General features: G+C 42.9%; 1 protein-coding gene across 1 annotated transcript; it reads left to right on the top strand.

The window, feature by feature from the left end:
* The first annotated feature begins 1,965 nt into the window (after nucleotides 1–1,965).
* Nucleotides 1,966–8,078, top strand: LOC306921806 (fibrinogen-like protein 1). The gene is made up of 7 exons (XM_079499111.1): nucleotides 1,966–2,095; nucleotides 3,105–3,273; nucleotides 3,900–4,059; nucleotides 4,813–4,910; nucleotides 5,291–5,379; nucleotides 5,967–6,166; nucleotides 7,392–8,078. Exons 1-7 carry the CDS (start codon nucleotides 2,039–2,041, stop codon nucleotides 7,585–7,587), a joined length of 969 nt encoding a protein of 322 aa, XP_079355237.1. The 5' UTR covers nucleotides 1,966–2,038; the 3' UTR covers nucleotides 7,588–8,078.
* Nucleotides 8,079–16,364: the final 8,286 nt, after the last annotated feature.

The raw sequence follows: 16,364 nt of genomic DNA, 5'->3' as shown, positions 1-16,364 counted from the left end.
AAAGATTATTCAGTTATTTGACCACTAGATGGCAGCGTTGGCACTGAAATGGCAAACTACGCTGCATCTTCTTTGGGTGCTGCGTGATAGAGTGCTTGCGTAGGCTACCGCGTACTCGCGTAGGCTACCTAGTAGGCCTACCTAACCTACGCAACCGCTAGGATTAAAATGGATCAAAAACCCCTCAACTCACCTGCAGCTTGTATGGTAGGTCTTGTTGAAATCTCCGAACAGTATCCGTCCATTTCTCCCCCTACAACTGCAATGCCCTTCAGACCCTTCAGACATTGGCCTCATTATAATAATGGTTTCCTTGAAAAAGATTATAGTTTAAACGTTTCCGTATCCGTAGGCCGGACCACGGGACCAATGGTTAAGAAACTCGCTTAACTATAAGGCTACACACTACAGTAAAAGTAGACAGATGGAGCAGGTGGAAAGGCAGTCTAATTGCAAAATTGCAAAATTAAAAATAGGCTATAATTGGCCCTCTATGGAATTGATGGATCACTGTGCTGCAGAATTAATTCAATCATTTGCATCAGTTATAACATGTATTTTCAATATTTGTATCTTAAATACATTTCTCAGACCAGTATTTTGTATTGTTTTGTCATAGACCTATATTTTTAACCCATAGCTATTTGTAATTTGTATCAAAATACTTTTTGAGGTCGGTATTTTCGTCCTCTGCTTACAAGTCCATTTGGATACATCATTCTGTACACTCTTGCTAACTGTAGGCCTACCGAGTAGATTGGAGTAACAGATGTGTCCACATGTGGTGAGAAAATAAAACTTTAAGCTTTTGGAGCTCAGTCCAGTGTGCAGACCTTACTTTATTTTCTAGTAACAGAGATAGGCCTACAACAAAATGTTTCAAATGGGGGTCCGTGGCGTAGCCAAATGCATATAAAATATAAAACTGGGGGTCCATGAAATTAAAAACGTTGAGAATCAGAGACCCTGATACAGTACAGACTCAGATGTGTCAATAGGCTAGGCTACAACCAGCAGTGGTGGACAAAGTACTCACATGTTTTACTTAAGTGAACGTATCAATACTGCAATACAGAAAACTAGAGTTCTCAACAGGCCCGAAACTTAAGTCCCGGCCCTACCTGGGCCCTCATCAAACCCTGTATACTTAAGACACTGTCCTCGCTGCCACCCTTAGATCTCCATATATGGAGCTGACCTGTTCTGACATTCCTTATGTTGATCTGACCTCATCAAACCCTGTACAGTCAAGACACGCTCCATATATGGCCAGTACAGAATTCATAGCATACCTATTTACACGCACCTCGACAGTGGGTCGCACACCATTCTTTTGGTAAAGAATTACTTTATTGAATAAACGACAACGTTTCGATCTTAGCAGATCTTCGTCAGGTCAGTATATGCAGATGCACACATGTTTCATCACATTTATACATTCCCCACAGATTGAGTCCCTCCCCCCCGTTGTGTGCCACCCCCACAAAACACAGGTGAGTACAGAATTCATGCCATATGTTGATCTGACCCCCCCATGCCAAAGCGCCAGCGCTCGCCCAGCAGTCTGCCGTCACCAGGTGGATGCGTTCTCGCCCTCAGGGCGTCTTACTGGTAATAGTGTGTACAATTGCCTCTAGGATATTTAGTGGAGTAGAAGTTAAAGTACAGAAAACTGGAAATACTAAAAAAAAACAATAATAATAATAATAATAAAAAATAACTAAAAATGCTTGAGTATATGTACTTGGTTGCTTTACACCACTGTATTCCAGATAGAAATTCCATTATAATGTATTCATAGCTGTACACAGTTATCGTGGGGGAAATAAAACCTTGACGTTACACTGTAAACGTCTTAGTGTAAATGTAACCAAGTACATTTTGTACACTCAATAGTTACGAATGGAGGGATGAACACTGAGGGTTTCACTGTGTGGAGGCTTGAATGGGCAGCGGCCGTGCAGAGAAAGATAAGGTGAGACAGAGTGCAGTGTGCCCAGTGGTTCATTCTGTCTTCAGCTGGAGACTCCTCCTCACCATGGCAATGTTGAGGACATCAGCGGTCGTTGTCCTTCACCTGGCTGTCTGTCTGGCGGTAAGAAAGCATGCATGCATCTCCCCATTTCATGTCATAATAAGTTGTATGTAGTTATACCCTGAAGAAGGCAGTTGTACTGCCGAAACGTTGGTTTTTACTCTGCATCCTAATAAATAATCGGCTCTTTGGCTATCAGTGTGTGCAGCCACTCTTTTGTCTTTTTAAGACTTAACTCTTTAGATAATAAGTTGTATATGCATGGCATGTGTTTTTATTTGATATGATATGGCTGATTCTCAAACATCATTATTTTCTTTCGGACACCCATACATCTTGAGAGTATATACAAACAAACCATTCCATTTGTCAGAGGTGCAGACCTGTAAGGGTCCATTTGGAACCCCCTCAAGGAACCCCGAGGGTCCCTGGACCCCATTTTGATATCCACTGAGATAGAGACACTAGATACGTTGACTATTTGGATCGAATGATGGATTTTAATTATCACACAAAAGTATGCCTGTTTATGTGAAGGAGGTAGGGAAGTTTGCGTTGTAAACTCAAGGCTTACTTAGGCTGGAATTCTGTAAACAGGTGCGAGAGGCCATGCATGAAAGTGTTGATGATTGTCTGAGGACCGAAACGTCTGCTCTGTGTCACTTTATTTTCACCATTTTGCACTTTTTAAAAGTAAAGACAAGGCCTGTTTATGTAACATGTAGGGTAACTAACTATAGGCTACTACCAAAATGCTTGATTTTGCCATTAGGATTCTACACTATAGGTTGCCTATTGGATTCACACAGACAGAACACAAACATTCGGCTTCAAGATTTAAAACGGGTACATTTATTCCTGTAAAGGTGACATTATATTTGGGTTCGCTATTCAGGTGCCGCTCTCATTGCAATAAAATAGAGAAAGTTTTAAATATGGGTTGTACACATCACATGTCTCTCCCTCTCCCTCCCTCCTCCTTCTCTCTCTCTCTCTCTCTCTCTCTCTCTCTCTCTCTCTCTCTCTCTGCCCGTCCGTCCGTCCGTCCATCCGTCCGTCTGTCTGTCAGGTCCCGTTGCCATGTGAGCAGATAGTGGGTCATCTGGAGGCAGAGATCCAGCGGTTGGTTTGGGGGATCGAACAGCAGCACCAGTACATCCAGGAGCTGCATCACAGCCAGGCCAACGCGTTGCAGCAAATACCCAACATGCACCTTGGCCAAGGCACCTTCCATAGAGGTATAATAATGATGGATTGCATTTTTATATCGCTTTTCTATGCAAGTGTTATGCGCCTACTTAAAGCGCTTACAATGGTCCATTCATTCATACCAGTACATTGGGAGGTGAAGCGGCGAACAGTCAACGCCAGCGTCCTCACTTCCCACAGTACTGTGGTGGTGGTTGTGGTGGTTGCCATCAATGGTGGCAACCACCTACGGCTCCATGGGGCAATGTGGGATTCAGTGTCTTGCCCAAGGACACTTCGACATGTAGACAGGAGGAGCCGTGGTTTGAACCGTCAACCCACGGATCATTGGACGACCTGCTCTACCTCTTCTCTCCCTAATTGTTCTTGACGAGCAGGTTGGCGCCTTGCATGGTTTCCGCATAAGTGAAAATAGTGACTGCATACATCCCTTCCTTGCCTCTTACTTACCTAACACTAACTATCCATCAAATCTTTGCCATCCTACTGACCCACCTGCCCTCCTGTCTGCCTAGCCTTGTCTTCATCAGTGTGTGTGTGTGTGTGTGTGTGTGTGTGTGTGTGTGTGTGTGTGTGTGTGTGTGTGTGTGTGTGTGTGTGTGTGTGTGTGTGTGTGTGTGTGTGTGTGTCTGTGCGCATGCGTGCGTGCGTGTAGACTGCTCGGATGTGTTTGCAGCTGGCAACGTGGCCAATGGTCTGTACGCGGTGCGTCCAGATGGCTCTCCCACGGCGCTCAGCGTCTACTGTGACATGAGCAACGGAGGAGGATGGACCATCTTCCAGAGGAGAACGGATGGCAGCGAGAACTTCGACAGGTAGGTGAACCGCCGGTCTGATGACATCACACAGACACACACCATGCATTCTATGCTAAACCCAGTGGTGGAAAGTGTAACACTTAAGTACTGTAGCCTACTTAAGTACAATTTTGAAGTATTTGCACTTTACTTGAGTATTTACAATTTCCAGTACTTTTACTTCTACTCCGCTATGTCTCAGAGACAAATATAGTACTTTTACTCCACTACTATTTATTTGAAAACGTATAGTTACTAGTTACTCTGTGGATTTTGATTAGGCTACAATTACAAAACATACATTTGAAAAATTTGAAAAAATGTGAAAAATGTGAAAAATGTGAAAAATGTGAAAAATTTGAAAGATTTGAAAAAATTTAAAAAACTTGAAAAATGATCTTTATTCATTTTGAAAACGTATTATCATAATTCTGCATATTGAGTACTTTATACTTATGGTACTTTAACTACATTTTGATACCAATACTTTTGTACTGTACATTTTGAATGCCAAACCTTTACTTGTAACAGAGTAGTTCTATATTGCAGCATTGATACTTTTAATTAAGTAAAACATTTCAGTACTTTTTCCACCACTGACTAAACCACTGCTTCTATTGTGTGTGTGTGTGTGTGTGTGTGTGTGTGTGTGTGTGTGTGTGTGTGTGTGTGTGTGTGTGTGTGTGTGTGTGTGTGTGTGTGTGTGCGTGTGCGTGTGCGTGTGCACGTGCGCGTGCGTGTGTGTGTGTGTGTGTGTGTGTGTCCTAACAGGGCATGGGTGGAATATAAGCATGGGTTTGGAGACCTGCACTCCCCTGATGGAGAATTCTGGCTAGGCAATGATGCCCTTCACCAACTTACCCGAGACGGTGTGTGTGTGTGTGTGTGTGTGTGTGTGTGTGTGTGTGTGTGTGTGTGTGTGTGTGTGTGTGTGTGTGTGTGTGTGTGTGTGTGTGTGTGTGTGTGTGTGTGTGTGAGGTGTGGGTGAGGTGCTGTTCTGTTTAATAAGGAGGATATTTTCTATCTTGTACAAGAATTTCATTGCCTCAAATGGAGAAGGTGTATTTCAGTGGCCTCTTTAATCTTGGCATCCCAATTTTGGTCATGTATAATAGTATATAGGTTGTATATAGTTGTCAAAACTAATTTGACTACTATTTCTTAGAATATCTGAACTACAAGCTCAATTTGATTGATTGTGTGGTTAAGTTGAAGTTGTTAGGTTGTTGAGCGGTTCAGTGTTTTCTAGGCGCACATGAGCTGAGGATCGACATGGAGGACTTTGAGGACAAGAAGCGCTACGCACAGTACCAGAACTTCAAAGTGGACAGCGAGGAGGTATGACGTGCGGCAGGGTGGCAGCGACAGCCTTTTCCCTTTATCTGCTGCTGCTCTCATGTCTGTTTCTGTTTTTCTTAACGCTTCCCACCTCTATTTTCTCATAACAAGAGGAGTCTGTATTTAGACTACTCTCCTTTTTGTATACCGTGAACACTTGGGTGCAGCTTGAAATGCAAGGAATCAAGGACATTTGACCTACTGTATACTACCACCTTATCCTCAACTATCATGTCTCGCTTACGCCCTCTGTAGGCTGCCTAAGTGCCTTACGCCCTCTGTAGGCTGCCTAAGTGCCTTACGCCCTCTGTAGGCTGCCTAAGTGCATGCTCAACAAAAATAACTACATGTGAAAATCATAATTTATGTTCATCGTTCATCACTCTCTAAACTCCCTTGCCTCTTCCCTCCATCTCTCCAGCCCCTCTTCCTCTACCTCATCTCCTTCTTTCTGTCTCATAGCCCTCCATCTTGTTCCTCTCTGGGCTCTCTCCACAGGCCACAGCTCGATTATTGTATTTTGTAATACATTATAGATTCCTAATCCTAAGTATACAACGTCAATGTCGTGATCTCTCTTAATTAAGGACCAGTACCAGCTGCATTTGGGGCCGTACTCCGGCAACGCTGGTGATGCCATCGCCAGCAGCCCCCCTGCTTCTCAACAGAAATGGACCGGTCCAGGATCAGAAACAGGCGGGATCCAGTTCAGTACCTACGACCACCCCAACCATGAAGCCGCCACCAATTGCATCAGACATGACAAGTCAGGCTGGTGGTTCAGCAGGTATTCATTTAATCTGTGTCCTATAGTCCTCTAGTCTGTGTCCCTTTTGTGCAGATATTATGATCTGGTCTGTCTGTCTGTCTGTCTGTCTGTCTGTCTGTCTGTCTGTCTGTCTGTCTGTCTGTCTGTCTGTCTGTCTGTCTGTCTGTCTGTCTGTCTGTCTGTCTGTCTGTCTGTCTGTCTGTCTGTGGAGATCTCTGTGTCTCTGTCCTTTTTATGCCCATAAGTTCTTCTGTGTGAGGCGTCCATCCAGGCCAGTCTACTGTATGAAGCCTGTACTATGATGTCGGCCTTGTCGGGTACTCCATAGGCTATAATTGGGATTTGCGGATTTATCTATATTTATCTATATACTATTACTATCTATATTTTTTGGACAATCGCTGATCCGACCAACCTCCCACTAGAGACATCACAACCGTGGGTCCTCCTCAGTCATACACAATCGGTCAGCTGGTTCTCGAGTTTTGTGGCGGACACACGTGCACGCAGAGAGTCGACACATTTATGGAAGGACTTGGCTGATGCCCATTAGGAACTAATACCCCTCCGGTTACCGTTGTATCCTCCTTTCTGTGTGTGTCCATTAGATGTATATCTACAGTATGTATCTGTCTGTCTTTGTCCCTTTTATGTCCATTAAATGTATATCTACTGTATGTATCTATCTCTCTGTGTCCCTTTTATGCCCACAAAAATGTCCAGGTAACAGCAACTACAGTACTAGTTCATCCATATTACACAGTAATATGTTTTCACCCCTTTTGCGCCCATCCGTCCGTTTGTCTGTGACAAGCTAATGTCCGGACCCGCAAAATGGTGCATTTGGTAAATGGTGCATTTATATAGCGCCTTTATCCAAGGCGCTTTACATAGATTGTGCATTACATTCACACACACATTCATACACCAATTGCGGCGGAAGCCATGCAAGGTACGAACCAGCACATCAGGAGCAATTTGGGGTTCAGTGTCTTGCCCAAGGACACTTCGACATGTAGACAGGAGGAGCCGGGATTAGAACCGCCGACCCATGGATCATTGGACGACCTGCTCTACCTCTTGAGCCACAGTCGCCCCTTGGGACTGATCGGCATTAAACTGCATGTGCAAACTGTGATTTCCTGCCATCTTGCATTTCTTTCAACTTTGCTGGCCCACAATATAACCTCCGAGGAGCACATTTATGTAAGTTCATCTTTCTCCACCCCTCTGTTCTCTCCAGGTGCGAGTCTGGGAACCTGAACGGACACTACTACAAGGGACCGTACCAGGCCATGACAGAGGACGGGGTGGTTTGGTACACATGGCACGGCTGGTGGTACTCCGTCAAGTCCGTGGTCATGATGGTACGAGCTGCGGACGTGGAGCATCGTCCCCCAGTTCTAGCGCAGTTACCAGAACAGCCCCTGCAGTACTGAGGAAGAGACCATCCGTTTATTTAACTCCAGTCCAGACCCACCACTTATTTCAGGAGATTGTAAGCGAGACCATTTTAATGCACTGGCTCGTGGTTTTGTTTGGCTCAAGAAATAGTACTTTGTTTCCTGACATTTTAGATGATAAATTATCTCCAATATCCTATCTGCAATAATGTAGTTCAGGCAAATACTACCTACCTTTCAATCCGGGAAGGCCTTTTGGGGTAGTTGTTGATGTAGTCTATAGGAAGAGAGGAGGGACAAATATAAGTTATAACACGTCATGTGATTCCATCCACTTGGCATACTACTGCAGCCATAAAATATATGATTGACATTTTCATTGTACTATTTTGTTGATGTTGCTCTGTTAAATACACTGACAGTTTGAGTGTCTATAATTGTTCTGTCTTTAGTAGGCTTTAGTAGTACGCTCTTACATTTCAATTGGTTTTTTTTGTCACTTTCATTAAAAAACATAGCCTACTGTACAGTTCTTCTTGCTCTTGGCATATTAGCTGCAGCTGTGTTTAGAATATGATGGGGTGCCAACTTCAAAAGTGTGACAATATTGAAACTGATTGTCTCTCAAAATGTACTTCTGAATTAATTGCTTGTTTGTTTGTCAATGAAGTTCGATTTTAAAACGTGCATTTTATGTACACTTTAGAGTGGCAGTGCCAGTGCCACATAACTGTAACGTAATGTTAGATTAGATTAGAAATTAAATTAGGTTCGTTGGGGAGCGCGTCGCGTCTAGTCTACTCCAACTGTGGACCAGGTGGGGCGGCGTTACAAATGAAGCACTATCCAATTCTCGGATTCATCAAAAGCGGCCGCTACATTCTGTCGTACACCAAAGAATCGGACGCGGGAGACTCGGAATCAGAATCGGATTCATTAGAGCCCAACGAATCAAGCTAAGAAACAGTGTAACTGCCATGACCAAATCAGCTAAAAGTAACTTCATCAATGATAAAGCACAGGAAAACAAAAACAATCCTCATGAGCTCTGGAAGCTACTAAACAATCAACTAGGCTATGGTCAGAAACTAAAAAACAGGTTTTCAAACATAAACATCAAATCGGAACAACACTCTCATCACTGACAACCTTGATGTGGCCAACTACTTGAATATCTTCTTTACAAACATAGCAACAACTCTGGTTAACAAACTGCCCTCCCACTCTGGGCTCTTTGGTGTAGAGCACATTACAACCTTCTACAGAAACCTAGGTGTTTGTAAAGACGATTTTAAACTAGTTATGGTAACAACTGATGAGGTAATTAAGAAACTGAGTGCCCTCCAACCCCACAAGGCCACAGGCCATGACAACATTCCCTCCAAATTTCTCAGAGACTCAGCCATCTCTATAGCTCCAATCATCACCCACATAGTAAACCTCTCCATCAAACAGGGACAGGTCCCCCAAGATTTCAAACTGGCCAAAGTAACCCCCTTGCACAAGAAAGGGAGTAAATTAGACCCCGGCAACTACCGCCCTATTTCTATTCTTAGTTCCATCTCGAAAGTGATGGAAAAAATAGTCTATGAACAGGTTGAAAAGTATCTTGCCACTAATAAATTATTGTACGAGTTCCAATCTGGCTTCAGAACATCCCACTCCACTGACACATGCCTTCTCTATTTGAGCGACCACATCAAACAAGAGGTGGACGCTGGCAAATACTGCGGCATGGTCATGCTGGACCTCCAAAAGGCTTTTGACACCGTGAACCAACCTCCATACTGGTTAACAAGCTAAAAGCAATTGGTTTCGATAGCACATCAGTGAGCTGGATGCAATCCTACCTGGAGGGGAGAGAACAGATGGTGGAAGTGAACGGAACACTGTCCCCCCCCCTCCCAGTGAGCTGTGGCGTTCCACAAGGAAGCATACTAGGGCCTCTACTGTTCCTAATATATGTAAACGACATGACTTCAGCTTGTGACTGCAACTTGTTCCTGTTCGCAGATGACTCAGCACTGCTGGTCTCGGACAGGGACAAACTGCAGGTTGAAAATGCCCTCAGCTCTGAACTCGGTAGAATCTGCACCTGGCTCGCTGATAACAAACTATCCTTACACCTGGGAAAAACTGAATCCATTCTCTTTGGCTCTAATAGTAATCTCAGCAAGGCAAATGGCTTCTTGGTTAGAGTGGGTGACAATGTTATCACACGTAAAGATGAAATTACCTACCTAGGTTCCATCCTGGAGGCTAATCTTTCCGGTGATAAAATGGCCACCAACGTAATCAAAAAGGTCAACCATAGAACAAGATTCCTTTACAGGATCTCCTCACTGGTCAACAAAAACACCTTGAAGACCTTAACAGGAGCCCTTGTACAGGGTTTCTTTGACTATGCATGCACCTCCTGGTACCACAGCACCTCAAAGGCCCTTAAAACCAGGCTCCAGACTTCCCAAAACAAACTGGTCAGGCTCCTACTTGACCTAGCCCCCCGAACCCACCTCACCCCTGCCCACTTCGACAGGCTGGAATGGCTTAGGGTCGACGACAGAGTACAGCATCTTGCAATGGGTCTGGTCCACAAGATTCGATACACCACCAAGATACCCATGTACCTGTCTAGATACTTCCTTAATGTTAACGAAGTCCACACCCACAACACCAGAGGGAGTGCAACGAACCATGTACAACCCAGATTCGGCACAAACAAGGGACTAAATTATTTTCGCTCCTATGCCACCAAAATGTGGAACGCCCTACCAACTGTCATTAAGACATGCGAATCCCTTGACTCTTTCAAAACCGCTCTCAAAGGGCACCTACGGACGGCTGCAATTCGAAACTGGCCCCTGTAAAATCGGAATCCCTCAAACATGAACGCAAGGACAACACAAGAGACGGTCGCGGCCACACAGCCAACTCAAGGTATGGCCACTGAGCCAACTTGGGGACCCAACGCAAGGACAACACAAGAGACGGTCACGGCCACACAGCCAACTCAAGGTACGGCCACGGAGCCGACTTGGGGACCCAACGCAGCTCCTCCAAGGAAAACAAACAAATTAACGGAGCTGAACGTGAATCCCCCCCACCGCCCACCCCTTTTTTTCCCCTCACTGTATATGTTTCTTTTCCCTTTTTACCTCCTTTATGATGAATTCCTGTTCTGTCTATAGAAGTGTCTATTTGTACGTCTCTAAATGTTTTGATGATTTGAACATGGTGGACCCTATTGGAAACAAGTGTAATGCTTAATTGGGTCGTCCACTCACAGTTAACAGCCTTTGTATTGAGTTTGTGCTTGAAATGTACTGTAATTCTGCAAACTGTTAATAAATTCTTCAATCAATCAATCAATCAATTGATGGGCTACACTCTGTATTGGTGGGAGTTTAACCTGTACAGAAAACTCAAGCTGGCACAACAGGTGAAACTCTTTGCAGGGGAGACTGATGACCACCTGAATCTGCATGTGTGTGAGTGGCCCAACGACGACTCCAGCATTGCCATCTTTGGCTTCGATGCACCCATCACCAGCGCAGATCAGTATCAGCTTATGATGAGCATGCAGAATAACAATCATGCCTGGGACTGGTTCAACTGGTACGTCGTCACCATTGCCCCCAACCCTCCATCCAAACCCTGTTCTCACTGCTCAGCCACGACCACACGCACAGGTAGTGGTGGCACTAAGTGCCTGGAACACAGCTACGCGCTCCACGGCGAGTCTGATGTGGGCAGTGCCTTCCCCTTCCAGCCGGCCTTACAGCTGAAAAAGGACAAGGTCATCTTGTTGAAAGAAAACCTAATGTTGGTGGCCTGTGCCATCTACCTGTGTCCAGCAGGTGAGCAGAGCCAGTCGTGTCAGTTGCTTTACACCAAGAGAGCAGGTCAACCCTCTTCTTCTCCTTCCACGCTACCTCAGCACTGTCAGCAGGGAACCCCATACTCCTCATCTTCACCAACCCTGCCCACGTCCTCATCTCAAGATGCAAATCGAGGCGAGTCCAACTGGATCCATGGCTACGGTGACTATAGACGCCTCCACTACCACCCACAGCCAGGGACAGCGGGAGGTGGAGGCTGCGTTGAACATGGTTTTTTACCTTTCTTATCTGCTACAGATCTGAAGGGAAGGGACCAGAAGTTGTTCCCCGGTGGTCCACGTGACGGACAGAGCTTGTGCGTGGAGGAGATGTATCTACACGTCGGTCGGCTTCTCCTGGTGTTGCTCCACGCCGATGCCGTCTGGGAAGCTCGGGATGACACCACATTTGACTTTGTCATGCTGGACGTGTCTCCACAGACCGACAACGTTTTGATCGGCATCTGCCTGTTCTGGAAATGTGAGGAGCGCAACATGACGGTCAGTTGGGACCTCGGCACCGGGTTGTGCAACGTCCTTGGGGTCAGTGACCTCACAAACGACGCCCCTTTTGAGGGTCGACTCTCGGGGAATTATGACGCCACGAGGTCTTACAGGAAGTCCCTTATGGACACAGTGATGGAGCACTCTGTTCCAGAGAGCAGCTCCCACCGCATCAACGTCATAGATGATCTGCCACCCAAAAGAGTGTTGGCAGACCCTGGGTTACAGAAGCACTGTATTGGGCATAAATCAAAGAGATATTTCAGTTGTTAAAGATATTTCTGTTTTGAGGCTTTTTGTTTAGTTTTGTAGCCCACTGCATTACATTACTGCAGATGTCATGTCAACCAAGAGTTGGACCATTGTTTATACATAAAGCTGTGCAGAGTTATTAATGTGAGTGTCTTACTGTCTTCTTTGCAATATCTGCAACTAATCATTGAAGAGATCATTTCGTCAACAGAGCGATGGTCTGTCAGGTTGTGCGTACATGCATGTTTATCTGGCATCCCAATTTGGGGCATGTCATAACAGAACAGAATATATAAATAATCTCTCATCCAGTCTCAACGGTTCAGGGTTTTGAGCTTTACCTTTGGCTATTTTATAAATTATTTTGCGGTTTCGTTTTTGCTATGAAAGAAAATAAAAACGTAGTATATTCTACTACTAGGGGGAGGAAGAATAACAAGAGAAACTCAATGCTCATTTTACTGATTGTGGCTTTTAGGGATGTTAATTGCTGTTAAGAAGCCCCCCCCACCCCCTCCACCTTGGTAACCACAGAAACGTTTCTGATGCACACTGCATGAGAAAGGACAACTCTAACACTATTTATTTAAAGAGTTGTTAGTTGTTTTTTCTGTATTATAATTTGCTGGCATGTTGTTGATTCTGTCTTTTGTTTTGTTTTGTTCTATGTCTTTGTAATGTAATGTATGTCAATAATTGAGAAAATCAAATAAAAACATTGAAAGAGAGAGAGTTGTTAGAGCAAGAGAGATACTCAACAGTAGAGAGACATTTGAAAAGATGGTAGTGGACTGGAAAATGACGAATGCCCATCAACAGAAAGCATGCCTCAGATTATGAGACGGACAAAGTGTTTATTTCCATCTATTGTTATGTATAATAATTACAATTCTGGCTCAGGTGGATCTTGTATTGTCTGTTTAAACAGAAATATGCCTTAAATGTGCACAAAATGGTGCACTGTGCATTATAATAAACAATATAATATAGGCTCCAAGCAAACAAAGCCTACATTTTAATCTAATAACCTCACTGACTGACATACACATCGGTCCTCCTCTGTAAAGTTTCCCTCACTGACTGACATACACATCGGTCCTCCTCTGTAAAGTTTCCCACCTTAATGAAGTAAAATGTGATAATGGACTGTTCTCCCGACTCAGCATCTTCATCTAGGGCTTTATTGTTTGAATGACTGACTGACATATTTATTGTCAAAAAGTATATTCATGAACATACTGTATTTGTACATAAAGTATCTGTCATCAAAAGGATAAAACAGTCCTTGCAATACTCCTTTTTTCTGTTGTGGTTCTAGTGTAAGTGTGAATACTGTATGCTAAGAATTACATTTGTTGAACTAACTTTCAGTGCAGCTGAATTTATTTAAATGTATATTGTAATTCATTTTCGGTGTGTCATAAACAGGTGATCCTCCCCAGCTTTGGCAAGCTGGTAAAAAACTCAGGATAAGGTGTAGTTTTGTATGTGTCCACAAGGTGTAGATAGCTGACCATTACTTTACTTGCTGTTTAATACAGCAACTTAAATAGCATCTTATAGAAAGTATCTATCTATCTAGACTAAGTATTTATGAAATATAGTATATCATATAATTAAATATAAAAATTATTGTCTTCACAATCAAATGTGTTATGGTCATTCACCGGGAGTCTGGATGGCTTGATTCTAGGCTTAAAATAATTGATTGGCCACCACTGCCATTCCCTATTTATGAAATATAGTATATCATATAATTAAATATAAAAATTATTGTCTTCACAATCAAATGTGTTATGGTCATTCACCGGGAGTCTGGATGGCTTGATTCTAGGCTTAAAATAATTGATTGGCCACCACTGCCATTCCCTATTCCTATTGGACTATGATAAGTTCACATTAATGGTGACTTCACTTCACAGGTTCAAATCGGACCAGAGATGCCTCCTTTCCTTGCCATGTCTCCATTATTATAGTCCAATGGTAAATGGTGGATTTATCCAAAGCGCTTTGAATTACGTTACACGCTTAGATTCACACATTTTCACACACGACGGCTAGCTGCCTCAGGAAACCAAGGCACAAATCTACTCACCGGTCCCGGAGCAGTTGGGGGTTCATGCAGTGGCTTAAGGACAGCCAGGATGAGCTGGAGATTGAACCAGGAACCTCTGATTCCAAGACAGCACATTAGGAGACACACATGTATTTGTTTTCTGCTGACCTCATCCCATTTGGGCAAGCTAGTGGCTATGGTCGTTTTTAGCCCAAGGAGTGTTTTCCGTGCCCCCTAGTTTGACACATTACATGCTTCTTAAAGCATAATTAAAATTAGATTTATTTTTTGCCTTATAGGTTTTTAATGGTACTCCAACTTTCAACCCCTGAATTTACCATGATCCACAATTTATATAATACTCTATTTTTAATATGTTATTTGGATGAACCTAAGGATCATAAAAAACCTTGAACGATTACTTTTGCAATTTTTAAATCTTAGATTGACTGCATGGCCTATGTGCCTGCTCTGAGTGATGTTTGCATTACCTTTTGAATTGCCAAATCAAATGTGCTTCAGGCTTAATGGCAAATTTATACAAGGTTTAGTGTATGTCGTGTACAGTGGGTATAGGAATTCAGGCAGTATAGCATTACATTTTTGAGTGGTGAAACCACTCCTAGACAGCTATGTGTGTCCCTGGGTCCCTGGCTGGGTCTGTCTGCCTGTCCGAGCACGAAATAGCGTTTTGTTGCTTTTCACAACCAAGTGTCACTGTTGTGCAGCCTAATACACACACACACACACACACACACACACACACACACACACACACACACACACACACACACACACACACACACACACACACACACACACACAAATACAAATCAAATCACCTTTATTTATAAAGTACATTTAAAAACAATTTCCATTGTACCAAAGTGCTGTACAGACATTTCATTAACACCACAGATATAGAGAACATAGCAAAAGAAAAACACAGTTAATAAAAGCACAATTATAAGCAAACTATAAAAAATCAAACAATGTACTGTTTAAAGAAAACACAAACAAGGCCACGGGCAATCAAATGCTTGGGAGTAAAACAGGGTTTTAAGTCTGGATTTAAAAACGTCAATGGAGGGGGAGGTTCTGATGGAGTATTGTACAGTATATAGCAACATGGATTTATTTTTGTAATTTGTTTAATACATATTCTTCAGAAACAACTTAGGTCACCCTGGTACACTTCATGAGAATATAATGCAAATCACAAACCAGGATATTCCTTACACACCTGGGTGATCCATCTCGCCATTAAAACATCTCCCCACACCTCTAGCTGAATGGATTCATACAGCATTCATTAATGGTGGGCAGGAAAATCATTGTTAAAGAGTGGAAGTCTGAGGACTTGCCTCCAGCACATGTATGTTCACTCAGCTTGGTACTGTGGCTGCTTTGGAGAAGTTCTCTTTTAAGATGAATAATCAGTTAGATAAATATGATTTGAAGTGGCACGTGTTCCTCAGTCATGTTGCAGGCCCTTGGTGTGATCCATGGTCAGGCAATGCCCTTTTCATTGTTCACTGTCTTAGTATACATACGATAAGGGTATTTTTTTATTTTCTTTGTTTATCTTGTCTATCCTCGTTTTATATTATGTTTTGTGCTCATACATAATGTCCATGCATACTTGTATTCTGTTGTCATAAAAAAAACAAAAAAACAGAAGGCATTTTTAGACTCGGCATCAGGTCTATTTCTGCATTGTTGCCCAATGCTTACTGAACATTCATGTTAATCTTAATCTGTATTTCCCATTTGTGCCAGGTAAAGTCTTGAAGTGGGACCAAATCAAATTGAGTTGTGCAAATGTTCAAAATAAAACAGTGCGGTTAAGATGTGTGAATTCATAGTTTTATAATAATTCATATTGTTTTAATAAAACAGTACGGTTAAGATGAGTGAATTCATAGTTTTATGATAATTCATATTGTTTTAATAAAACGGTACGGTTAAGATGTGTGAATTCATATTGTTTTAATAAAACGGTACGGTTAAGATGTGTGAATTCATATTGTTTTAATAAAACAGTACGGTTAAGATGTGTGAATTCATATTGTTTTAATAAAACAGTACGGTTAAGATGTGTGAATTCATATTGTTTAAATAAAA

The sequence above is a fragment of the Electrona antarctica genome (assembly GCF_951216825.1).
Source record: "Electrona antarctica genome assembly, chromosome: 4".
Lineage (NCBI taxonomy): Eukaryota > Metazoa > Chordata > Actinopteri > Myctophiformes > Myctophidae > Electrona > Electrona antarctica.
The sequence above is the reverse complement of the archived record's forward strand: the minus strand, read 5'-3'. Positions and strand labels throughout refer to the sequence as shown.